The sequence below is a fragment of the Malurus melanocephalus genome, unplaced genomic scaffold (assembly GCF_030028575.1).
Source record: "Malurus melanocephalus ecotype Western Australia unplaced genomic scaffold, MMel_1.1 scaffold_2, whole genome shotgun sequence".
NCBI lineage: Eukaryota > Metazoa > Chordata > Aves > Passeriformes > Maluridae > Malurus > Malurus melanocephalus.
Window position 1 is genome coordinate 8,523,251 of NW_026623234.1, and position 26,575 is coordinate 8,549,825.

Genomic DNA, 26,575 nt, shown 5'->3' on the forward strand with positions numbered 1-26,575 from the left:
TGGASCACTGAGGTGCTCTTTCATTATATGCACATACTAGGAATTTTGGATTCATTTGCACTTCTTTCAATCCACAGTTCATTTTCTACTAGTTCATAAAAGATCTGTCTCAGTGTTTGGAGAAAAGACAAGAGAGAGCCTGGCTGTGCTCACACTATGCAATGAATGACTTATGTGGGAACTCATGGGACTGAATGATTTGGCCCAAGTAGCCACTAGCTCACAGGAAAGTCCAACATGTTAGGTGCCAGAAGATTTGGAATGTGCGATATTGTAGTTACTAGAGCATCTGCCACTGTGGCACGTAAAGTCTGAAAGCAAAGAGGGAGGTTCTGGTTYAGAAGGAAGCAGATGACACTACATTATCAGTATGGTGCTAAACAGATACAGCTGGATTTCATCAGGATTGCGTCTTCCTATGAATGGCAGCAACAAGCTGTTTGCAGACACAACCAAATCAGAGAGGGAAGCAAAACCCATGTGACATTCAACCTGCCTGAGACCTCTACTCTTGCTGTGGGAAAGCAGAGTCCTCACTAGGAGTAAAAAGAGAACTTCTACATGTAGTGTTAACCTCTTGCTCAGCTCAAATCACCTTGAGTCAAGAACCCTCTAGACCTTCCTGGCTGCTCTGGCTCTGCATTCATTGCTGAAATCCCTAYTCTTGAATTAAGGCCTTAATGTATTTTGTGAGTGAGCAAATCTATTTAATCTCTCCCAAATGTTCCATCTCAAAGTAATGGCATAATACCTGGCTTATTCTTTCAGCTCCACCAAACAATAATTGCCAGAAAAACAGCTTACTTCAGTCATTCCTAACAAAATACAGTTAGGTCTTTAACACACAGCCTTCTTTTTACTTGGGCTAACTGCTGCCCTTTTGGTGCAGTTTTTGTGGATTCCCTTGGTTAAAGCCAGCTGCGTTCCTTCTCCAGAGAGCAGCTTGCTTCTTGTGAGAGACAAATACATCTATATTTGGAGAATTTTACAGATGGAGTATTTCYCAAGTCCTTCTACTTGTGACACTACCTTTTTTTCTGACAGCCTGCACAGACACYACCTGAAAGCARGGTACTTGTCTCAGCTTTGTCTCTCAAAACTCCTATTTTCTGTGATCTCTTCCAGTGAATGTTAAAGTTAGAAAAGCCAGATAACTCTCCTTCTGTGCTAAAAAGGTGACAGTTGCGTATAAGAACACTTAAAATGGATTTAGAAACAACATTAAATGACAGAGCTCATATCTCCCTGACACATGTGCTAGAGCACCACTACGAAAACAGCTAGGTGGGCACTAGGTACAGGCAAGGGCTTTGGAGCAGGAGGCTTGAGGAGAAGCAGTCAGTGATACACAGACATGTGGAAAGAGGGAGGAAAAGGTTTGAAAAATCCTGAAAAAACATCTATTGCACAAAGGAAAAGATTTCTCTAGCGCCAATCCCTCTTGGAGCTTTTGCTCATTCAGCTGTGGTAGATGGACCAAGATCCATTGGATGGCCACACACTGCCCAAGGACTATCTCTGCAACATGACAGCAAAGAGGCCAGGACAAGGAAAGGAAGCAAGAATCTCTTGGAAGTACCATAAAAGGCTGATTTCCCTTTACCTACTAGTTCACCCCACACTCTGGGAGAGCATTAAAAAAARGTCCCATGGTATTTTCTTCTTCTTTTAAAGGGACATGTACACTGTTCATAATTCCTGCTACAGACTTTGAGACACTCACTGTCTAGTCACTCTGTCTAACAGAACAGGGTCCTGTTTGTGAACTTTCCTGGGGCACTGAATGTGACAGGAGATAGTATGCAACATGAGAGCCAACAGTTGACTTAATAAGACTGGATCATGCAACATGTGGATTCAATTTCTGATCTGGTACAAATTTCTATAAGAGAAGACTTCACCAAGACAGCCCCTTCAGCTCTTTTGCTATATCCCTTCTGAGCAAGATAGCCCTTCTGAGTAACACCCTCTTACCACATATTAATACTTTGCCATAGAGCATTAATTCCTATCTGTACTCAATCCTGTGCCAGGGAAGCAAACACGGCAAAGACAAGRATGTCTACACCAGCACAGCCTTGTGTGTCTCGAAGCAGACATCACAAGTCCCCTGAAGAATTCTGATATGTAATCCATTACACACAACTGCTTTAGTGGCAAATACAGCCTTCCAAGGCTTCTGTAGTGCTGTAAACCTCACTTTCAATGATTTTAGCTTTCATGGATTTTAAATGATTAAGCAAAAATGTTACAATGCACCTTCAAGTGGCCCTTAATAAGTGGCTTTTGCTTTAGAAAGGKTTTTTTGCTGAGTCTACCATGAAATATTTGCATGTGAAATGAAGAAATTTGAATTAAAACAGGTTTGTTTATTTTAGAACCACTAGAGCCACCCACTGCACAGCTGAGTTTCCAGCACACCAGTACTGGATGCCAAGGAGCTTCAGGGAAACAAGTAACAGAATGGGAAATTGAGCAGCTTAGCTTCTTTTTACATTAGTTGCCAAAAGTGGGAAGCACCACTGAAATAATATTGTATAAAATCTCCTCTTAACTCAAAAAGCTTACTGCTTATTTCCTATCCAGTGTCTATGCATAGAAATCCCAAAACATCTCTGAAAACAACACTAATTCTAAGTAATGGAGTAAATATCCAGCAAACCCGAAATGAATTATTCATGAAAGAATTAGTAAATTTAGGATAAAGAAGAAGATGCATATTATTATTATACATCTTCATGTACTCAAGCAACACTTTTTCTTGGAAYGAAAAAGCAGCTCTTGAACAGATTGATATTGTTAAAACAACACCATATAAGTGCCTTGAAGAGAAACCCAGAACATCACCTTTCTAACTAAAATATAAGTCAAAATCTTATGAAAAAGCGTCCTTAACAAGCATGAGATGAGGCCCTGGTTTAACATCTCATCTGATGCAAGAGGCTGTGTGCTGCTGTGTTAATACCCTTCCAGGGCAGTACTTCAATTCCAAATCAAGAAGGAACATCATCATCTCTTGAGTCATCARCATTACTTCCTGTCTTTCTGTGTGCATGTTAATAGGAAATCTTTAATCTAATTTTTTTCTAAGCCCAATCCCACTTGGCTAGCAAGCTTAGGCCAGATCCAGCCAAAAACATTATAGGCACAACAAGTTTCAACAAAAATATTTGTTGCAACAACACTCTTTGATTCATTTTCTCTTCCTTGGCTGAACCTCAACTACACCCATCCTGATGCACATGTGCAGAGTGCCGTTGCCATGTCAGAGGATCCAAGTTCAGTTTCTGCATACCCTAGTGATTTCTTCTGGCTTTGAACACTCTCCAGGTGGCTGCACAAGGAGCTACAGAAATTACAGGGAGATGGCAGAGCTGGTGAGAGTACTTGCCTGAGAAGCAAAGGAAGGGGAGATACCCACATTCTACCAGCCTGTCCCCATCCAATCTGCCCACAATATGCTGTTGTAAAGAGTTTGCAGTGAAGCTGGGGATTTGGCACTAACATGCTGTGGAATAGTCATCAGATATTTAAAACAGAGCTGAGAGAACAAAGAAGGGCTTTGTAATGCAAGGCAGCACTGAAAACCCTGAACCTCAGCCAGCCGGCTTGCATAGAGTGTTTGCTAATGTACACAGTGGAGTGCATTCCTCGCATTTGATTACATGACAGTTTTATATACCAGGTATATGCAGAGGGTTTTTCTTAACTCTTTAAGTCCTCCCTCATTTATAAATCCTAGAGGGACTCACAGTGGCTTCACTTGTGCTGCCTTGTACTTACATRAAACTCCAGTGATGAAAGGCTGAGCATGTGATATGGGCTTGTCAATGTGTAAGTACACTTATTTCTATTGCTATGAACAGTAGACGTTATTAAGTATGAAAGAATTAGAAGATGAATTCTCTCCTTACTCATGCTATAGTCTTCTGCATCTCCCTTAATTTAAGCAGTGAGTATAAAGAGGCTTGTTTAAAGGACCACTACCATTGCCTCTTCATATTGTAACATGAAGGATGCAGAGGCTGCTGTTAAAGCTTTTTAGGCCAGGGARAAAGGAGCCAGGAACCCTTTGCTGGCTAATGCCACATTCTACCATACACTGTATTACACGGTGTCTACTGTAAAATGAGGACAACTGTATGTGCTCTTCTTGGTGAAGTTCAAGATGGATGGCTAAAATGTGTTGTCTGTAACCAGGCAATGCTCCATGCATTCAGGCAAAAGAACCTCTCATTTGTATGATGTGAGGAATACAGATGGACTGCAGGACCAAGGCCTAAATTGCAGGGCTTGGATGCTTTAGTACCAAGTGGTTGAGAAGGGCAAAGTATTCTTAGTTTCCTGTCCTACTAATGCACAAAGTAAATTTTTTAGCCATATTTTTAATCATAGACATTAATATTTTCAGAAGATCTGCTGTGKTGTCTTTCATAAACTCTAAGCTGTAGAACTATCAAGTTATAAAGTTAGAAAATTAACGTCTGGTAATTCAGTTAAAAGAAAAAGAGAGGCACTTAAAGGGATACTTGTGGTCAAACTCTCCAGCGCCCACATTTAACCAGAAATTATTTTTTCTGCTTAGTCACTCAAGGAAACAATAAAAAAAGTTAAAGCATCTTGACCAATATTTGTAGATATTGGTGTCAGAGGTAGCATTAATATTAATGAGTTTCTACTGCCACACTCCAAATACTTAACAAAGCAGAATTTGCCTTGCAGGTAGAGAGGAAGTGCTTGGTGTCTGGAATTAGATGGGCAGAGAGAAAGGAAATAAAAGAAAGCAAAGGTTGTTGCAATGGTGGGGAAAGTGTACATGGTGGTACATAAGGCTGGTGCAACATGAGTGAGAACTAGGCCAGAATAAAGGCAAACTAAGCTACTGACTTAAGTCATTTAGAGGTTCTTACCATAGTAAGAAGGATTCCAAAACAGGTCCCAAAATGGATGGGTGTAAATAAAGGACTTAGGAGAACAGCAACAGAAGTACTACATTTTGTACTCTTGAGCAGGCAGATGCTTGCTGGAATATTTGTATGCACTTGAATTTGTAAAGAAGAGGGAAAATAATTTCCTAAAACAGAAATTGCATTATTAGATACCACAAGCACAAAAACAGAAGCAAGAAGCAGCAGATATTCTCTTTCCAAGCTATAGGTATTTTCACTGAAGAATGACAGAAAAATTGCCATATATGCAGAACTAACTTACAAAAGAAAAGCACTTTTTGAAGTTTCCACTTAAACACTGATAGGTCTTTAAAACTATTATTAGCTGTGAGATCCTTCTTTGGACAGCAGAAGAAAATGTTACATTTTTAACGGGTATAAAGGCACTGGAAGCATCACAGAGGTTCCTACGAAAAAGTCAATGTTTCATAATGTGTACTGCAGATGATACATTCAGACAAGTATCTGTGTCCTATTTTTGAAACAGGGCTGTTTCTGTGTTATTCTTAATTACTTTTTCCTACTGTTAGATTGTGCAACTTGGAAATAATGTGACACTTCTGAAAGAGAACTATTTTCTAATATGGAAATTTACTTTTTACTATGAGGAAAGGGGTATAAAGTACTCAGATAACAGCATTTCTCAGCAATCTTTGGCTGTCATGATCACAAAATGTAGCTGCCTCTCTTTAACACTTAGCTGCATGTGAATGTAAAAGACCAAGACTCATCTCACATTCCTTCTCCTCCTAAARGGTCATAATACACTCACACAGTTCTGCAACCACAGAGGCCCACRTGGCTCAGTAATCTTTCCTATATCATAAGACATGTAGAAATGTGTGAGAGACGGCACCCTTTGATGCCAGGAGAGCATTTATGACACCTAACTACATATTGCCTTCACTTTACAGATAGTACCATGGCCCAGCCATCTGAATTTCTCAGCTCAAATTAAAGTCAAAGAAAAGCCCTGCTGCTTAGTCAACCGCAGAAAAACAGGGGTGATGCTGCCAGAAGAGGTGAAATTTAGCCACACTAGCAATTATCACACTGTGTTCAAAGAAAAGACTACTGTCCCAGTRGCACAGACCATCAAGATCTCCTGATGTACGATATGGTAACAACTATCACAGCCAAAAAACGCTGGTCTGCATGGTGACTCTTAAGGAACACAGCCCTGTTCTAGTGTTCAAGGGCATGGACATGTGAGTGTACAACTCTGAGGATTRGAATCACAGTGTGATGTGTGCCTTTATGGCCTCAAGCTTTACTTTTGGTAGATCCTGCATTTGGGATGATTTGAAGAGTTTTGATTTCACTTGCTATGCAGTATCTTGCTTAGATAATTGCAAGCCACCTCTCCTGGTACAAGCGACCGTACACGTTCAGTTTAAGGTCTTCAGATCTTTTCAGGAAGATAAATATAAGAAATCTGACATGTAAAAGGAATGAATCTTCAAAACTCTCTTAGGAAAAGAGCTAACAGCGGCCATAAATTTCCGTAGCTTCAGGAAACTTCTTTGCAATCCTCTACACTGCTTTTTAAACAGTAAYTAATGTGGAAAATATGAAGCTGTACTGACCATTATCTCAAAGGAGAAAGTAGAAATTTCAATGAAAAATCAAGCTGATTATTAAAACCGTGTGCTTTAGATTGAGCCCAGAAAGAGAGACAGAACCGAGAGAAATTACCCTTGTTTAATATAATGTTATTTTATCAAGTTCACAGAGTATTAATAAATGAATATAGTGATTTCTCAAATATATTCTATCAGTAAATACTAAACCTGCACACCCATCCTGTGCATGGCTCCAATTAACATATACAGCCTTCCTATATAACAGCCTTCCTCTAACATCACATGTGGCTTACACAACACTGAATCCTGCCAAAATATCCCTGGTTATGCATCAATAAAGTCATGAATGTACAACTCTGGGAATGGTGTTGGTTATGTTCTACATGGGAATCAGTAGAGGGAACACATAACACTGTGGCTTTTTTAGTTCTACGAAATAATGGAAATGGCATCTTTTTTTCCTCCTCTCAGTGGAGTAATGGAACAGTAGATAAACTGCGCAAAACCACAGCTAAATATTTAGAACCCGCAAGGAAAAAATCCTTTGAACAAATCAAGCTATTTCACTTACAGTCTGGGAAAGAAAAGAGAGACAGAAGGTTTATTATTGTTATTTCTATTTTTAAATACATATGAGGTGCTCAGATACTATTTTGATAGGGGTTACATTAGCACCAAAACAAAGAAGGATAGGATTTTTTTTGATGATGTTCTTATATCTTTATAGTGGTGATCTGAGCTCCAGCCTTTAGCAGCATCTTTTCCAATCAAGACATCTGGAAATGTCTCAAAACCATTTAAAAAAACAGTGGAAACATTGTGATATAAAATATGGACTTCAGGCATCTGAAGTTATGGGTATTTGGAATTCCCAGGGATTTCCTCCAAAATGAGTATGTTCACTATCTACTCCTTGCCCACCATCACACAGTTAATGTTTTTTATTTAAAGAATGCTCAAATATTGACAAGAAAAGGTACTTAGAACTTTTGAAATATGTTTGAATTCAGTAAGTAATTATATGATTTAATATTCTGTGCCTCACTTTTCCCACCTTTAAATGATTTTACTGCTAAAAAACATTTACTTACCTAGGAGGATTATTAAGAAGCTAATGAATAGTTTAAAATATTTAAAGAAGGCAAAGAAGAACATGGAAAAATTGTGATTTGAAACACAAACTGAAAGGGACAATGAGAAATATACAGGGAAGGAATGGAAGTTTATCTCTATATAACAGGACAGAAACTGGCAACATAGTATATACACGAGTCCTGGATCCTATTCTTCATTATGCTTTAAAGTAAAACCCCCACAGATGAAGTGCATCTATAGTGAGAATGAATACTTTGATTTCCCTTTTGATTTCATATTGATCAAACCTCTTGTGTAAGAAATTTAGTGTTCCTCTCCTAAGAAGAAAAAAACCTGTTTCTCAGAGCTCCCAGAACATAAAGCAATAATCTGAATAAAAAAAAAAAAAAAAAAAAAAAAAAAAAAAAAAAAAAAAATCCAAAAAATCAAAACAACAACAACAACAACAACAAACCACCCAAGAAAAAAGTAAAGATAAATCAACTCAGACATAAACGAAGATAAATCTCAGTTCAGAGACTGTGAGGGCTAGACATGTCTTCATGCATCAATAACAAGTCTGTTAAGCAGTGAGCACATACTCAGGTTTGCCACTGAAAAATCATAAAATCTTCCCTAAATATTAATTCGTTTACATTTCACAGTTCACCAGTAAGATTTAACCAGTACATTCTCCAGAACAACTTGCATYGCTGACTATCTCCAGTCACACTTCGCTGCAAATGCCTCAGTGGTGAGGCAAGACACCTTGAATTGAAGTCTTCATCTGTTTTGGATCCAACCTACTGTCTAGAACATATGTTAAATTTCTGCAAAACATGAAAAAGATAAATTTAAAAAAAAATGAAGCACATTTTTAAGGTACTTGCTCCTGCATCTGAAAGCAGCTTTGCTCAGAAATGAAATTTGAGACAGCCCCACCACTTTCCATTTAAGTATCTTCCACTGCAACATCTTTTTTTACTAACTTCACTAACTGAGCTTTTAAACAATGTTTAGGATTGTATCACTGATCCTGTTTCATGCCCAGATATGTTCAGGCAGAATGCACAATGAGTTAGCTGATTTTTTTTGGTTTATATAAAACACCACAGAGCTATGCCGGGATGAGGATTCAGGAGCCCTGCCTCCCACCCTGGCACCACTGTGTGCACCACTAGCCAGCCACCATTCAGGGCTTCGGTGCTAGCTTAGCTTGTCTGGCCCAGTAATAATGAAAGGAAGAAAGGATTTTTCACTAGGAATTTGGAGTATTTTCTCATTATAACCAACCAGCATGACCAGAAAAAAGACTCCTGATGCAATCCGTGGGCCTAGTTCTCACTGCCCCGCYGGCAGGGCCTGAAAGACTGCTGGGGCCACAGCCCCACTTCCCCGGGAGAGGGGAGGGAGAATGGGCTAAAACCAGATCCCGTCCGTCAGGTCTTGTATCCTGCCTTCAGCACTGCCCAGAGCTTCACGGTTCAGGGAAAAACAAACAAACAAACAAAAAATCCCCCCTGCTTCCCCCTTCCAGCACCCGTGGCCTGTGGTGCAGTAACCAAGGAAGCGACTCATCCCGCTACTGGCAGCCAGCCCTTCAAGAAATGAGGACTGGGCAAGGATAAATGCCAGCTAAAATCCCAACTCCTGTCTTGTTCTTCCAACCAAAACTAGAAAATAGGGCAAGATGGGCAGAATTTGGTACCTCAAGGGCTTTCAAGGCTGGAAAAAAGGGCAGCTGAGCATGCTGTGTGGGGAAGACAGTGGGCCTGGGGGAGGTCAGTGCACAGAGGGATAATGTATTTTTCCAATGGCACTTCTGCAGCATGCCTGRGGTATTGATTACTGCCCACCACAAAAACAAGTCATCAGAGGCGGATTTTCTTCGTTTCTCTCTCACAGTCACTCTCGACACTACAGCAGCAGCTGAGGGGCCTTCTCCTGGAGAAGGCACAGCAGGAATAATCCCACAGGTCATGAGGCAAGGGCAGAGGCCGGAGGGCAGGGAAGGTCAGCACTAGGCAGGCATGACATGGAGCTGCTGAAGCAGGCAGAAGGTCTGTTTCTGGATCCTCCAAGCCCTGCTGCCAGAAACTTAAGATGCGCTTTGGGAGACKCAGGGACAAGGCTCCTGGTAACCTGCAGGAACAGACAGCTGACGGCGTCTGTCCTGGGAGCGGGAGCAGGGGGAGGAAGGGGCTCCGCTCTTCATCCCCCCTGGTGAAACTGTGTTCTGTTTGCACCAGAGCAGCCTCAGCGCACTTGTGGCTTCTCATTCAATGAGAATGTGCGCCCACAGAAAGAAGGAGGTGCTGGCTGATGCAGYGCAAGGGAGGAGAGAACCCCGTCAAGGCACTGCTCACTGCAAAGCCTGGGTGCACATTCCCAATACAGATGAAAGAAACAATGCAATGCCGCAAACACAAATTTGCACCAAGCCATCAAAGTCCTCAGCTTTGTGCACTGCTATGCTATGAACCTCCTTGGCTTAACTCCTCTTTCACATGGCCACAAGTCAGAGTGAATCTTTTGCTGTTGCTGGAGTCACAGACCTGTACAATAGTCACAAGACACAACCAGACTCGCTGTGTGACTTCAGGTCTGAAGTCTTGCTGCTCCTCTAATGGGGATAAAGACCACCATGTTTGTCCACTCAGGCTGAAGGTACACTTCCAGCATTCCTTGGGGCTTGCTGTGATCCTGAGAAGGTGCTGGGGGAACTGGAGGGGTCAGAGCGGTTTGTACCACCCCACACACAAACCAAAGCCTCAGACAGGAATCATCTACATATTGCTTTCAACTCCAGTCCAACGCATGGTACTTTCTCCTCTCTGCCACCAGATTTATTCTTCCCTTTTCACTGAAACACAAATAACTGGAATTTAATTTTCCCTCAAGCAATTTTGTCATTACATGAGTTGTGTGGAATAAGCACATAGTAGATCCATTCTGCCTCTCCCCTGCCACCTMTTCCTTCCATCAGGCCCGTTCTTTGGCCTCGTCATCACCCTGTCATACAATCTACTTTTCACAATCTTGTGAGACTTTGGTCACAGTGAGACTCGAGGCTTTCCTAACAGCTCCTACACAGGCCCTTCACTGCTAATAACAGCACAAGAGAACAGAGACAGGCAGCATTTTTGCTGAAAGCCATGTTGGATCTGCCCAGTAAGAGAGGCCAGGCAGACAATGACACAGGCTTCTCCTACCAGATCATGCCAGTAGTCTGTTTCCTGCAAAGTCAACTCATTCAGAAGAAAACAAAATAAGTTAGTGTACCTAGCCAGTTGCAAAGTGGAGCAGACAGAAATATGCCCCTCTTTCCTTCCCTGACAGGGCAGCCAAGGTTACATTGAGAATTTTTCTGTCTCCTTTTTTGCCCATCTGATTTCATTTATCTCACCATGGTTTCTGGCTAGTAGCAGAACCAAGAATTTAATTTCAATATGTTTGAATCTGGAACCAAACTTTCTTAGAAAACAGGAATGCTYGATTTTGTGTGTGTTTTGATTTAACCCATTATTTTGCTGCTTAAATCCAGTTAGAAATCTGAATATGTCTGACACTCCCAAAAGTTAAAGCTCTGAATCTGTTGCTTCATCTTTAGCAAAAAGAGAAACAGAAACCAAATAAAAATAAGGAGACAGGAATGAAAAAAAGAAATCAAATGAAAAACACTTTTCTGAGGGCAACTGCTAAATTTCACAATAATGTTCTACCTGCAGATTTGGAATATCAGCTTTCCACTATAGATACTACAAGTCCTGGTTGCCAGAGTGCTAATTTCCAGAATGCAAAGCTAGGACACAACAACTTCATTCCAAATACTGTCTAGCACACTGGGATTTTTCCTTATAATTTTTATCATCCAAAGATAGAGAAATTCTGCCTCTTCCTGAAATTAACTCTTTGCCTCTCATAAGAAGCCCAAAGAAGCAAGTTTAGCTATACAGGACACAGAGGCTGCACAGACTGAAAGAAAAAAMCACGAAGCACTACCTTTTCTTCCAAATGGGCACAGGCACTGCTGGTTTTGGGCACGGGTGACTTAGGATTTGAAGATACTTGCTGGAGTGTATTTCATTGCCATGCTTTTTAATAACTTTTCTGCATGATGGATGAGTACTTTTTGTTGAAAGAGGTCACTGCATTTTACCTTTTGCTCCCATGCTGGGACTGTTCACTGTGTCAATTCGTGTACATGTACATCCTCTGAGCTGCGTCCTGACACCATAAAGCAAAGCCAGTTTGGGCTTCCTCCACTTGGCAGAAGTGACAACCAGGAGCCTTTAGGTGCACAAAGCACCCTCCACTGTGCCTGCATCTGTTCGAGGTCACAGGGGACATTGGGCAGCTTTGGCCTCGGAAATAGAGGATAATGATGTGCCTCACCAGGACACACCTCTCAGCCAGCCATCCCACACTGGGGAGTAAGAGAGATCCTGGGCTCATCTCTCCTATGCAACTTCAGGGAGAGACTCTGGCCCTCTGCCTCTTGTCAGCACAAGACAGACCYACTGCTCTTGTCATTTCTGTCATTCCAGCCACCATCCGTGGAGGAACCCAGGATGTGTGCTCAAAGCTGCACTTCTTGACCTCCTCTTTCAGTTCTCCTCATCCTCTGCACAAATAACTCTACTCTTTCAACAGCAGTTCAAGTAAACTAAGAATTTCAAGAGAGGGTGGACACTGCTGRTATGTACCCAGCCCAAAACATATCAGCCAAGCTCCAGAGCCATGGGCCAGCTGGCCTGGTCAGGGTAGAGAGGGAAGCAGTTCTAAGCCAGTGTACTACCCAAATTTGAATCAAGAGAAACAATCCTTTAACATGACAACACACAGGGAACCGCTTCCCATTTCCACACAACCAATGTCCCAGGATAGCTTTGATCTGTCTGGAATGTGTGAGGTTCAGTATATAGTGACTTCACTCACTAAGACTCCCAAGTCAGCCCTGGAAGAAAAGGAGAAAACAAATACAGCCATTTACTCCTTTCCCCAATTTGAACTTGACAAATGGCCTTCCCCAAAAGATGGGGAATATGCCCTTCCCCAAAGATGGGCTGCTCTCTTGTCCCCAACCTTTGCTGTAAACGTCAGCATTGTTGTTACCTCCATTAGAGCCTCCTCTGTTCTATTGCTCTCTGAGCCTGGCGCTGGCTAAGGACGCATCAGACAGCACTCTGTTTACATGCRGCCTCTGTTCACATGGCAGAGACCCAACAACTCATCAACCTCCTTAAAAGCCATGAGAAGATATGGGAAGCAAGCAGAACYGCTGCAGTAACAACACTGTTCTGACCCCTAACCACTCGGGCTCCACAATAGCAACATGATGAAGACATTTGATAAAAAAGTGGACTTCAGTTAAGTAACTCCTATCCTTGTCAAACACTAATCTCAGTCCCTCTCCCAGGAGCCCATGGTCATACCTGGAAAAGCAGGGTGTTCCACAGCTGAGCACTCTGTGCCTTGTCCTTGTGCTCTCCAGTATCTTGCTTTTTGGGAATTAGAGCCTGGAGAGGTCAGAAGCCCCCAGTCACATCAAATGAAGCTGTGGCAGACAGCCCTAAATTATTAATGTCTTTAAATACTAAGTACACTCGCAAACCAATTCAGCCTCCAGCATGCAGGCTGTGCATCAACATGGTCCCAAAGAGATCACAGAAAAAAAAAAACTTCACTAAGGACTGTAAAGCAGCAGCTCTGTTTGCACTGACACATTTGTCTGTCTCTCCCCTGGACAGAGGACACACAGAGTCAGGAATCACTCCATTGGTAATCATGTCCACTCTTCTCTTGCTATTTCAGCCACTCCTTGTCCCTGGGAGACACAGAGCAGTCCTAACCAAAGCTCCATTTTATTTACATCCAAGAATGTTGTCTTGCAAGCGGTGAGATTATATTTCAGTTATATGGCAAGAGAATCATACCTCCACATCTACAATTTTACTTGATTTTKTTACTGGAAAGACTGCAATTCATTAACATATCTCTGCTATTCACAGTCTGATCTTTCTGTTTAACTACATCCCTTTAAAACTAACCTTACTGACAACTTACTTCTGTAAACTTCCATTTTGCTACTGATTTAGTTTCATCCCCCTATGTCATCCTACCTCTGGCTTCTCACCACTGCCAAAACTGGCCTGCAGATAACAACTCKGACTTGATATTGTGATTATTAACAGTTTGCTGTTTTCATGCAGCTTTAATTGTGTTTCAAGAGGAACTGATGCTGATTTTTGYTCCTATTTCAACACTTGGAAAATGCATGAAAATCCTGCATGTTGCAGGAAACAGGAAGAAAGCTTTCACTTCAACTGTTTAGAATGTACATGCAAAAAAAMCACAATCAAAGTACTCCTGTTTACCTCCTCCACACCTCAATTTTTCTGTTATTTTTCTCTGCCCTTCTGGGAATGTATCTCTTTCACTTCTGCTCATCTCTCTCCCACACCCATAGGCATGCACTGATTTGTTATTGCTAGGTCACTGGTGATTAAAGGTCTGGATACGCTAGTTTATTGCAGGGTTGTCCCTGGCTTGATAGGCTGTTTGCTGTTTTGTGATTACAGTGTTGAAGCCTCATTTTTGCAGTTTGCTGCCTTTCACATACGCACACACAAACCACCACAACATACTTAGTTTGAAATGGCAAACAAAGAAACTGACTTGGGCTTTGCAAACAATCCGAAAGGCAATGAGGGAAAAGGGGGTTACAGATCCTGGAAACGCGGCGTCCCTGCCCCGCCTGACTTCTCTGAGTGTTTGCCATTTTTTCTGTGGTACYGGAGTAAAAAGGTTCAAGTGCCACGAAAGCTGCATGGCTGTTTGCTTTACTTGGCTGCAGAAACTCAGGCACAGCATATTTATCTGGGAAGCTGTTAGTTGGAGTGGGGGAAAATCGCTGGTCCCTTTTTGCTACTCAGACTTTGACTGCAGCTTTTACAAGTTGGATTTGGCTTTCTGAGCAACAGGCAACACAAAGAACTGAAAACCTCTAAAAATTATTATGGATGTTTTTACACTTATCAAATATAGCAGCAAGCCCCTCCTCCTGAAATGTGTTTCAGGCCCCTTCAAAAAAGAAAAAAAAAAAAAGGGGATTTCAAAAGCAAAGCTCACAGCAGACAGAATTTCCGTTCTATTTTGAAAAGTCCTGTGTATACCCCTACTGCATTCCTGTTCTTCCCTCTCCCACAAAAAAAAAAAAAAAANAAAACACATCTAGCAGAGACAGAGAGAGCCGGATTGTTTAAAGTTAGGTTTGGGAGAATATTTACATCGAAATATCTGTTCACAGAAGTCAAATTCAGTAGCTCCTGGAGACTGGAGAAGTTTCATTATTTTTAACTTATATGTACTTGCACTTTATGTTCTAACTGAGGTAGGCCTCAGGGAGGGGATAGCGTGTCTTTATATACCAGAGATACACGAGATTTTTAGCTGCCGGTCCTACTGGCTGCACCATCCCTATCTCAGGCTCACCAGCAACTAACTTTCAGCCTGTAGACAGGTGGCTGAAATAAAGGAGCAGGGAAAAAGGGAACTTGAGAACCTCAAGCATTTCTGGAGCTGTAGTTTTTTTTAACCTTGAAGGGCATTGTAACCTCCACAGTTAGGCACTTATTATTATTGACAGATTTCACTTACAAAATGCTGTTAATAAATGGAAGGGAAGKACTGGCTCAGAGACCTGATGCTGCAGCCCCTAAGAATCACAGGAGTTTTGCTGATATCTTTGGTGACCACTGCATCAGGTCCTAGAAATGACATAAAATCAGGTAATGATAAACTCAAGCTAAGGATTAGGTCACACAGCAAAAGAGCATGACTAGATGCTAACTGATTCACTCATTGATTAAYGAAATTTTGAGGTCTGGAATTTCAAATAGCCCTCTAATATTACCCTGCGTGTGTGTGTGTCCATAGAAGGTGGATTCTTTCCCACCAAGCAAATGCCTTCAGGCTCATATTAGAATTATAGGTTAATTTTAGTTTGTCATTTTTCTGGGGATACCTGACACAGTTTCAGCTAAAGCAAATCTCAGTGTGACAAAGGTAAGTACTGCAGCTGCTGGATGGAAGTGGAGAGAGGAGGAATTGGCACTGTAAAATGAAGCATAGTTCACTGCTAGCACCAGGCAGCTGCAACAATATATTTCTCTACAATTACAAAGAAGATGCATCTCAACCAGCTCAAGTCAAAGGAACGTCAAAGTTTTCCACTTTCTTAGCTCTGAAGCCTTGCAGAGATGTGTCTGCCAAATTACAGTAAATAAAAAAGACACTTGCACAACAGTAACTGAAGACTTCTCTCCCCCACTCCATAAAAAAAAAAAAAAAAAAAAAAAATAGAAAAAGACAAACTTCTGGGCATAGCTTAAAAGCCACACAACTTCCTCCATGTGTGTATTCTCCAGCTCCACTGCAGATACTTGGAGTTACATAAAACTGGGCAGTTAGTGATTCTGGCAGCTGCAAAACTGCAAAGTTCAGGGGCTGAGGAGGGCGTGGCCCAAGCTGAAGTCTTCCAGAGAGCTGTACCAGATGGAGCRGAGGAAAAAATGCTTCTCTTTCGTCTCAGGAAGGTGGAGTTAAAAGTTCTGAACCTTAAACAAATTTCAGAGAATTTCCCCATTCTCTGTTCCCTGTGAACACTGGTATTGATAGTGCTGGTTATCAATGATGATTTGGACCTTAAAAAGCAATGAATGTTCCTTCCTGCATGCGGCAATGCAATGGCTTTATGGTGACACTGCAGAGACTGATGTGCTGCAGTTAACCCCTGTTAGCCAGAGCTCTGCGAGCCTTCTCCCTTATGAACCTGCAGCATGTTTACATTTCCAGCTGCATGAAATCAAAGTGCATCATGTAATGAACTGCACTAGCTACCAAACATGCTCCAAACCAGCACATACACAATAGAATATGCTTTTGTGTTAGAACAYCTCTCTACTGAGATGACACTAAATTGAACAGTTATATTTAAATTATAATAACTCCTAAGATTTGAACTTAAAACTACCCAGGTAGGAAGAGTCATGCTTCTTATCTAAGTGCTAAATAGTGTGTTAGTTAGCATATGTTGCAAGATGTTGGAATTTTTCAGTGTAAGTAGTCCCAACTGTCTTTTAAAACATCCTGGCTAGTCAGGCTTAATTTTCTACTTCTGGACAAGGTTTTAAAACATACTTTCAACTGTGACCAGCTGTGATACACTAAGGGCAAAATAGCCTTYAACCATGTGTTACTCAACAAAGACTGAAATACTGTGTCCAGCCTACTGCATACACTGCAGGAAAGACATTTGCAAGCTGAAGAGAAGTCCAGTGAGGRGACCTTAAAATGGTTAGGGGCTGGCATATAAGAAAGGCTGGGATAGCTCAAATTCTTTACCCTAGAAAAGGCTAAGGCAGGAGAGCTTGTATAAGAAAACAGAGTATTTTAACTTTACTCTTTTGATGAAAATGTTGATTAAGAAGCCAAATTTGGATGCTTTTCAGAAGATAATTTGTCAACTAGGATCTGGAATAACTCACTTCCCATGAGTGAAAACTAGTAATTTGATTTTTGATTCTTTTAACTACCTGATATGGAAACCAATGCAGATGACCTAGAGAGGAGACACTGTTTATAACACATTACCAACTACTACAAGGAACTGAACCATATAGTATTGACGATGGAAATTTGTTTTAAAGACTGAATTTTCTGCATGGTATCATCAGTTCTCAGTGAAATAAGCATAGCAAGGTCAACTATGTTTATCTGTTAACTATGAACACAAAACACAAACTGCTCTAACTCAGTATGGAATCAGTCAGGTAACTAAATAAAGTAACTACTTATGTGCAATTCAGTCTTGGTCAAGTCACTCAAAAGCTTACCACTTGAGATTATGGCTCTGCAGCAGCTGAAATTAAAATAACAGTTGGCTTATGTGGTACAACTCTAGCTCTGCATTACCATTCTTCCCTTACACCCAACACTACCCGTTTTACCAAGCTGTTTCTCTGATCTAGGTCAACATAAAGCTTGCCTAACAAAAATTAACATGGTCTTTGGTACAAAACAGTATCATAGTAAAAGCTAAAGCTATAGGCAAGAAATAACATTTTATTTCAATTTCCCATTTCATTTTAGACAGCTGCAATTTTCCTCAGATTTGGGAGCTGCGGGGATTGTGAAGTTTTGGAAGATTCAATAAAGTGATTATTCTTATATGCAAAATAAAATTTCAACATGCTTTCYCTGTTACTGCCAGTTCACATTCCTTAGGAAGAAGATGAAGTGAAAATTAATGAAATTCAGTGAATGCTTGCTGGAAAATGCTTTCTTTAGAATGAAAATAAAATATAGGCATGCCATTGCAATACTTAGAATGGAATACAGAAAGYATTTCAGCTATTTTTTATATTCTTAGAGAATATTATATAATTTGTTACTTAGATGTCATTAAGCTACACTCAAAAAAAACCCCAAAAAAACTAGACATACCAAGTAAAAATTACTAAAAAGCCCTTTCCCCACCCCACTGTAGTATGCCTTRTAGAACCCAGAGTTCTGACCCTGCTAAGACCCTCAGTCTGGMAAGTAGCTATGGCAAGGTCCAGCTGCACAAAAGCTCTCCCTCTGTGCTGGAGTCCCCTTGCAGACTACAGTGATCTGCACAAGCCAATTTTTTTCCTCTGTGTCTGGGATCTGGCAATGACCCCCTGCAACTTAACTGCTCTCCCCACCAGCCTTTTCTCCAGGCTGTGTGTTGACCTGGCAAATGCTTCTAGCTGTAAGGAGATGAAAAGAAGGTAAGGAAAAAATGGGAAAAAAAGTGCAAGCCCTGCAGATGAAAGTCTGAGGCAATGTTTTCCTTTCCAAAGTGCTGCTACATTCCCATAAGCTTGTGGTTTCCTGCATTCTGTTAGAAGGCTTTTTTTTTCTTTTTCTTTTTTTTTTTTTTTTTTTTTTTTTTAAATCCTTCTGGTGATATCTGAAGAGGGAAAATGTCCAGCACTAACAGGAGGCCTTTTGTTCTATTCGTTTCTAAGTGGACTTTAACCCAGTTACTACAGACTGAGTCACTGTAGAAACAAATAAAATAAAAGCTCTCTGTTTTGTCCCTCTGGACAGGTCAGGGACATGTTAAGTTCTGTTCTCCTTTTCCTACTTTTTGGAAGCAGAATTAGACCTGGCATTGCACTGCAGTAATAAGAAACATAGTTTATGGCTGTTCATTTTATATGTCCTGGCAACCCCTACAGAGCTGATATTCCAATAAAGCTAGCATTTCATTAACAATATAAATGCACAAGGGGTATATCTTTGGGTAATGAGATGAAATTAAACCAGAGAAAGGCTGGCTACCAGGAACTGGTAAGATATGAGTAAGTGTGACATGTATAGGTGCATATYTGAGCTATTTCAATACCTTGTCAGATCCCAAATTTTTTAATGACTCACAGCAAATAACTGCTTGTCTCTGAATATGACTGTAAGATTCCCTTGCTCTCAGGCTGAATTTTAGACTGCATCTGAGGGTTGAAATTCATTCATTTGTTGCAGTTCTGATTGCTATGACAAGTTATATCCTGTCACCATACATCCATTTTAGGGTAAATCATTATCTATTTAGATTCCAACCACCTAAATTAAAACATCTAAAAGAAAAGCATCCTGGGGCTTACTGATCTCTGGAGGCTCTGGAAACTGTGCACAAGAGGATTGCTCCTCCTCTTTTCCCCTCATCAGCCGGCTTTCCTTGAAAATCTTTTTAACTCTTTAGTGTCCCCCTRTTTCTGAACTCTCAGCTCTGGTGAAACAGCTGCCTGCTGTGGCTGGCAAGTGCAGAAGCTGGCTATAAGTTTGCTTTCACCCCTAATAYGTGCCCTCCCCTACAGCTGGTTATGAGGTTGCTTATCTAAAGCCATTGTTTTTTCTAACAGCCCTCTTCCTGGTCCAATTTGTTTTTAAGACAGGGAAGTTTTATACTGGGAAGACCTTAGTAGGAGGAAGAAGTAGTAGTAGGRAGTACTTAGTAGCAGTAGAAATACATTTGTCATCTGGGCAATGGGTTGTCATGCAAAGCTGGAACAGAGAGAAACTGCAGCACTTAAGAGAGGATTTTATATATGACCATGCAGTGCTGCATGGAAACTAAACACAGGCAAAACCAAGACTGTTAAGGCCACAGCTGTGAGTCAGTAGGAGTTTCACATGTGGCTGGGCATGGGCATGGGAGGACAGAGAGCACAGAGCCAGAGGACTGTACTGATGCCAGAGCTAGGGTGCAGAGTCAGGACTGAGCTCAGTACCGTGCCAGGCCTCTTGCTGCTYCCCTTTTTCTCTTCTATTTCCCAGCAAAACGGTCATCTTACAGCCASGGCACTCTTCCTGGTGCAAATGGCATCTGCTCCCACACCTGCTTAGAGCTGTGTGGAAATACTCTCCTAGCTGCTGAGGTTCACTGGAGAAATACTTTAGTCATGCTTCCTCCTGGCTTGATTTCTTGTGCCAGTTTTGATGTTCCTCAACTCTAAAACACGTCAGAAATGATTGGTCAACCTCTTATGCTGTGCCAGAAGAGAGCTTCTTTTAGCCTTCTACTCTTAGTAAAAGAGAGCAAAATGCAAAGCAAATGAAAAGTGAATATGAACTGTTACGCTGTTGACTTTTTAACACACTGTATTCTGTCTGCAGGAACTTAGGAGCCTACACAAGCCACAGCAGGAGTCCAGCAAAGGCTCCATGACCTTCATGCTATTTAGTGTCATTATTCTTACCTAATTTATCCTTTGATGTATTTTGCCACAGCCATAGGAGACCATAGGTCCAGGTTTAGCTCAGTTTGGGAGTGTAGATGGCTGCATTACTCTTTCCTTGTTAGAGTAACAGCAAGGGAAACACAGACAGACTCTATCTTGTTTCTTCCTACAACACTGTCAGGGCTCACTGGGATGGTCCTCACATTACTTGAGCTGATAGAAAAAATGCCAAAGAGATTCCATCCCAACTAGAGATCCRGATGGGTTTCAGAGCTTGTCAAGAGCAAGTAAAGCAGCAAAACATTCTGAAGTTCACATAGCAGATTCTTTGGAACAGTTTCCAAGCAAATTTATGTTCATTACTTGGCTGAACACTGCTTGAAACAGAAATCAGAATGGTGAACACGGGGAGAAATTTGTGATCAGTAGAAGTAAAACATCTGTTTTACCGGAGACAACTGAACTCCAGATGTTGTCAAAATCACATAAATCTAGAAGTGCCATCTCTTTGTGGGTTGGTCTGAGAAAGGTCATGTCACTGAACTCTTGGTGACTGAATGGCTTTTGTCCTGGAAAATTCACTCCCAGATGTGCAGTGCATGCTGGAGTTTGATGCAATTTGCTGTGTTAACTTAGGCAAAGGGAAGAAAGATATCACAAGGAGATAGCCTACTTYACGAGAGTAAGCTGGTCTCATAGATCCTGCATGACTTGTGCTTGTTTTCATTCCTACTGAAACCTGTTGGACATGTTCACTGCTACAGGATGTTGCTTCAAGCCGTCAGCAAGGTAATCAAATACCTTTACCTCAGCCTGGCTGGTTTACAGGAATGGCACTCATCAATATAGGCACAGGTTACAAATCAGAGTCAATGCTGACACTGTCTTTATGTTCSTCTGGAGGACATCATGCTGAGAAAAATACTAACCTATGTTCGTGCTAGAGCATTATTCCATGCCAGCAAATAGTGTAGACAGATGGAAAACATTTGAATCTCTTTTCATTACAGAGTATTTTCCCAGAGTTTTTTGGGCAGGAACAACAGGGCTCCTCAGTTGTTCTTTTGCCTCTTAACCTTTGAGTCCCTGACACCAATAAAATGCTGACCATCGCTGTTAGAAGCATTGTAATGCTCACATCACGTGTCATCTGTTTCCCTTCTCCATTTCACACATACAGTCTGTAGGCCCTGTTTGTGCATGTGACAGAGGGAGGAGAAATAAATGACACATGATCCGGGGGTTACAGTGAGACTACGTGCATCTGCTTCAGGACACAACGGCATGGCACAAACGAGTGCAGTGTGTTTGTATGACATGGAGGCACATGACTATGCATACCACTGGGCAGCTCTGTGAAGATGTCAGTGGAACTGATTTTCTTTTGTAAGAGCTGCTTTCCCTGCCAGATTTTTCTTTTTTGGTYACAACTCTACTATTACTTTGCATGAGAAGATTCTCAGTGAGATAWTTTTTCTTGACGCTGTAGATACTAGGAAAGCCTAAGAAATTTCTGACGCAGAGCCAAAATGYGCAGCAGTGACATGGAACACATTATATATAAAATTGATTAGAAAATAGGTTTAAGCAATAGAATAATATAACTTGCATCCATCTGTCATTCAAGAAAGGATGCACAAAAGAGTCTGTCACTTAATTCAGTGGGGTGATCAGTGGGTCTGCCTGGGAACGTACTTATTTACAAAAGGACACATTATGGCTTTAGAGCTTGTTGGAGTGAAGCAGGCTTAAATGTGAGTGTGCATATGAATTGTTCTATTTTATAACTTGTAAATTGCTCTTTCTGATGTACTCCACCCTCCAGTGACCTTTTGCTCAGAAATTAACCTAATCCTCAGAGAAACTGAGCTTCCCTGATTCATCACTATTACAACAGCTGTTTTCTACATATTTGTCTCAAGCACAAAACTTCAGTTACTCTTTTATTTTTACAAATACTTAAGTCAGTTTATGATGAGTTTTACCAGTCGCTTACAGCACATTGCACTGCCTACATTTAGTAGGTAGTATGGTCAGGTATGAGGTCTAGGAAGATATTGCATCAGCAAATAAAATAATAAAAAATTGTGGAAAGCAATTTGAACAGACGGCTGAATTTCTGCTAACACCTTTGACAGTAGACTCATTGGTTTCCAGCTGCTGAGACAGACTTTCAGCTCCTTGCTGGCTTAATTCTCACGTGATCTGAAGGCATTTGGATAGTGAATTTTAAACCAATTGGTTGTTTTCTCAGAGTCCACATAGAGGTCGGGGAGAAAGGGGAATATCTTTCTTGCTAATGTTAGCTAGACAATGGCAGCTTAACTGTAAAGCCCCCTAAAAGAGAATAAGCCTATTGTGTCCTCAGTGTGTTTCCCACATTTCAAAGGCCACTAAGCAGCACCAGCATCTTTGCCTCTGGGTTACCGAGAAGACAGACTCCTATGCTTATTAAATGATGTCTTTCCCTAATGACTTGAAACAAAAAMGGCGCACACACACAAAACCAGAGATGTGCACATTTAAGGCTTCTCTTGCCATAAGGTCAAACACATGAAAAGACACCAAAAAAAGTTTGGCCCCAAGATATCAGAGTAGATCCACTTGCCCATCTCTCCCACACTGGCCCTCACTCTATTTTCTGCTGCGAGAGCCCCCGATTCCTGCACAATTAAGCGCGGCACCAATGGCATTTCTGCTGCCGCTCCTTCCACTTGGCTTCACTGCTGAGAAAGGAGCTTGTTCGGYGGGGAGGCGGGCACTGCTGCCTGAATAGTCTCTGAAGCATTCATTATCTCCCGCCTAATTACATGGCCGGCATAGTGGTGGTGTTGTGGGAACATTGCATCACATTAATCAGCAAGGGGATGTGCCAAGATGAAAGGGTCCCCTTGTGTCTGCTCTCTGCTGTGGAAAATGGGCAGGAGGGTGGGGGAAGGAGCGGGGTATTTATCAAGTGGCAAGGAGGGAAGGCACAGCGGGTGCACCCCAGCTTGGCCTGGCCAAGCCGCCATCTTCCCAGGTCAGTGCTTTTGGAGCTAATACACTTTTTGTGTTCATGCATGTGATGGATCAATAGGTCCAGAGGCTAAAATCCTTCCYCGCAGCACAAGTATGAGCAAGAGCTGTAAGGCAACACGCCACTCAGTTGCTCCAGGAGGGAGTGGGAGCTGGTCCTCCTTATCTGTCCTGCCCTCAGCCCACTCTGATCAGAAATAGGATCACCTGTTTGAACAGGCTCAGATTCAACTGCAAGGCCACAAGGCTTCACAAAATGTCACTKTGCCTCAAAACGCCCTCCAAACACATTCTCCTCCAACAGACTCAGAGTCAAATGTTAAATAGTAGCTGTGATGGGGCTCCTGAATCAAAGTCAAGCTGGTACACAAAAGCAAAAGTTTCATTTCCCAAAGCTTGCTGGTGAGAACCCCAGTTCACCCACATAGTATAAAATTTAAATGGACTCTTGAAATCTGAGAAGAGATCTCATTTCCTCCTATCTTTGTCCCACTTGCAGGACATTTGAAAGGCTTTGTAAGGCTTTGCATAGATTCTCCTCTGTGTGTTGGGGCTGGGGGGAGGGTTGAGGCATTCACACTGTGGTTGTTTGGCACCCTGCAAAATACTGGGTCAGACTGGAATACAAAATGACAGTCCTTGGCTGAGCTGCTTATTGCTGTGAGATGCAATAGCAGTGTTCTAGAGAGAATAAGGAAAGGTAATAGAAAAATGAAGACATTACAAATGCAGTTCTTTGCATTCGTTAACCTCTCCCATTCACTTTTGATTTGATCGGTTCACATCAGCCCTCTTTAAAATCCTCCAAAGACAAGTAGCAGCTCACACTCTACTCTCTTCCCATTTGGCTTCCTGCAGGCCTTCTGTCCATCACAGCTTTTCTGCACTTGAACTGTGCTTCAGGTTGAATTCAATTGCTTGGAATGGAAACATCTTGTCTCCAAACCCCATTGTTTTTGCAATGCATCTGGCTTTTTAATGCAGGCGATTAAAGCTGCTTTGGAAGCAGATTTACTGAGCTTCAGGTAAGCTTATCTGCCACAAAGTAGGTGTGAATGCCAGTTACTCCTGCCGTGACTGTTGCCAAGTCCTCCCAGTGTTATCCCATGCTGTTTTGTGGACAATTGGGGCAGCCTGCTTATCTGTGTRCCACCTGTTGTGCTGGAGTCACCCTGACCCAGTGCCACCTTTCTATTCAAATACTGCTGCCTAGTCAGGTGGTGTTCCTTGGGTTTCAGCACACAGGGGGGCATTGCTTATGTAATGCCGGACAGGCCTATACTAACAGACTTGACTTCATTGCCCTCTGGTGAGAGGAGTATATACAACAGGCCTTATCAATGTTCAGTTTTTCTTTTTTTCTTTTCTTTCTGGTGGGGGGAGAACAAATGGGATCTGCCTTGTTTTCAAGTGACAAACTGAGGAAGGGGAAACTTCTGGTTATCTCGTCACACATAACATAAACTGAGTTTAGGGAGCAGGAGTGAATATTTGATATTCCAGCTTYAGATATCATCTCTCCATCTTGGGCTTTTAATGACTACAGTTGCTCTGGTCTCCCTCTGCTTCTTGACATTTGGGCACAAGAAAACAGAATGTCCACTGTGATACTTTAAATCCAGCATGGGGACTGCATGGTCAAGCAGCTCACTCAGTCCCAATGCCACAATTCCTGTTTCACTTTCACTCTGATTTCAGTGCTAGAGATTCACACTAGCAAAGAGCATYTCAGCACAGCTTCCACATTTGCCAGGTTTGAACCTTCCTCTGCCATTTGGGCACAACGAATGTTCTTTAAAYAAATTAACTTAGTGTATATGCACTTTCTAGCTCCTCTCCTCTGCTAAGTATTTGGTTGACTGCCCTGCCTTRAACACAAGACTCTTGGTACTGTATTAATCTTTCCCTCAAGTCACCAGGACAGTAGTGCTTTAGCCATCTCCTTCCTAACAGAGACCCAGAAATTCCAAAAGATGGAGAGCATTTTTCCAGGCCAACACTCACTAACGATTGATAAAATCCACGGGACTGGAATCCCAACCTCAAGAAAAAGCGGTTTTACTCCTACTGGCATCAAGGTTACTATCTGAACAACAACTAGCTGTCTTTTTCATCTCACGTTTGCCTGACAAAAGTAAGATACTGAACTCTGATCACTGCAAYGTGATCACTGTGCTAAAACTGGCCAGTTCACATTGGAGGAAAAAAGCTTGAGAGACAATATAGTRAAAAACTCTGGTCTCTAATCCAACAGATAAAAAGATAGAAACAAGAGGAAGTAATCCTGCGACATGATACGAGGGAGATAATGACAAAGAAATGTGCCAGACTTTATAATTACTGTTAATGAGGTTAATCTAAGGGCAACTAATCCTGTGGGAGAATATGGTAGCTTTGTGATCAAGGCCTTTTCTGAAATGCGAGAGTTTTCTGCAGCCCTAACTCCTAATGCCTCTCCCCTTCTGGGACACCCACTGTCCCCCAGCACAGAAACATCTCCTTTTCTCATGAAGCCACCCCAACAGTGTGCAATTATCATGCCTACTCCACCAAGGCAGTGGTTTATCACTGACAACCTGCACACCAGGCAAAGAACAGCTTTGTCTCCTGCTTGCATCACCTCCTGACTGCATAGGCATGAGCTTGTGTGAACACTGCAGTTTGATTTGAAAAATGCCTTTTGACTTGTGTTTCACCACCACTGCCAGTTATTCCAGGACCTGAACTTCACTTTGGCCCATGAGTCAAGGCTTTGGGAAGACCAAATGCAGATACAGCAGATGAAGAACTCTAGAAGAGGCCTAGAGCAAAAGGCAGTCCAGGTTCCATCTCCTCTTTTTCATGTGCCCCACTCACTGCCATATGGTGGCTATGCAGGACATTCCTGCAGCAACTTCTGTGGAGCAAAYGCGGTGCAAATCACAGCGTTTCTGCTGGTTTTGGGAACATAACTTTGAAACCACCTTTTTTATTAGATGTAGTGGAAAGGTTGTGGTACATAACAACCATGGGAATTTCTTGTTTTGACACAAAATTTCACTGCTTCTGAAAAGGAACATCAAGGTCACAAACATTCCCTCATTTGGCAGAGAGAAGGAAAACGGGGCAAGTGGCTGCTCCACATGACGTTCTCCAGCCCTGAAATGGAAGTATCTCCAAAGGTCTACAGGCAGCTGAGACACAT

At 41.8% G+C, this 26,575-nt stretch overlaps 1 protein-coding gene across 1 annotated transcript in view; it reads right to left on the minus strand.

The window, feature by feature from the left end:
* Window positions 1-26,575, minus strand: part of RAD51B (RAD51 paralog B) — a 355,670-nt gene that overhangs the window by 49,344 nt on the left and 279,751 nt on the right. The window contains exon 11 of the mRNA XM_057367333.1: window positions 13,042-13,125. Coding sequence (XP_057223316.1) covers window positions 13,042-13,125 — 84 coding nt within the window. The remainder of the gene's footprint in view (window positions 1-13,041; window positions 13,126-26,575) is intronic.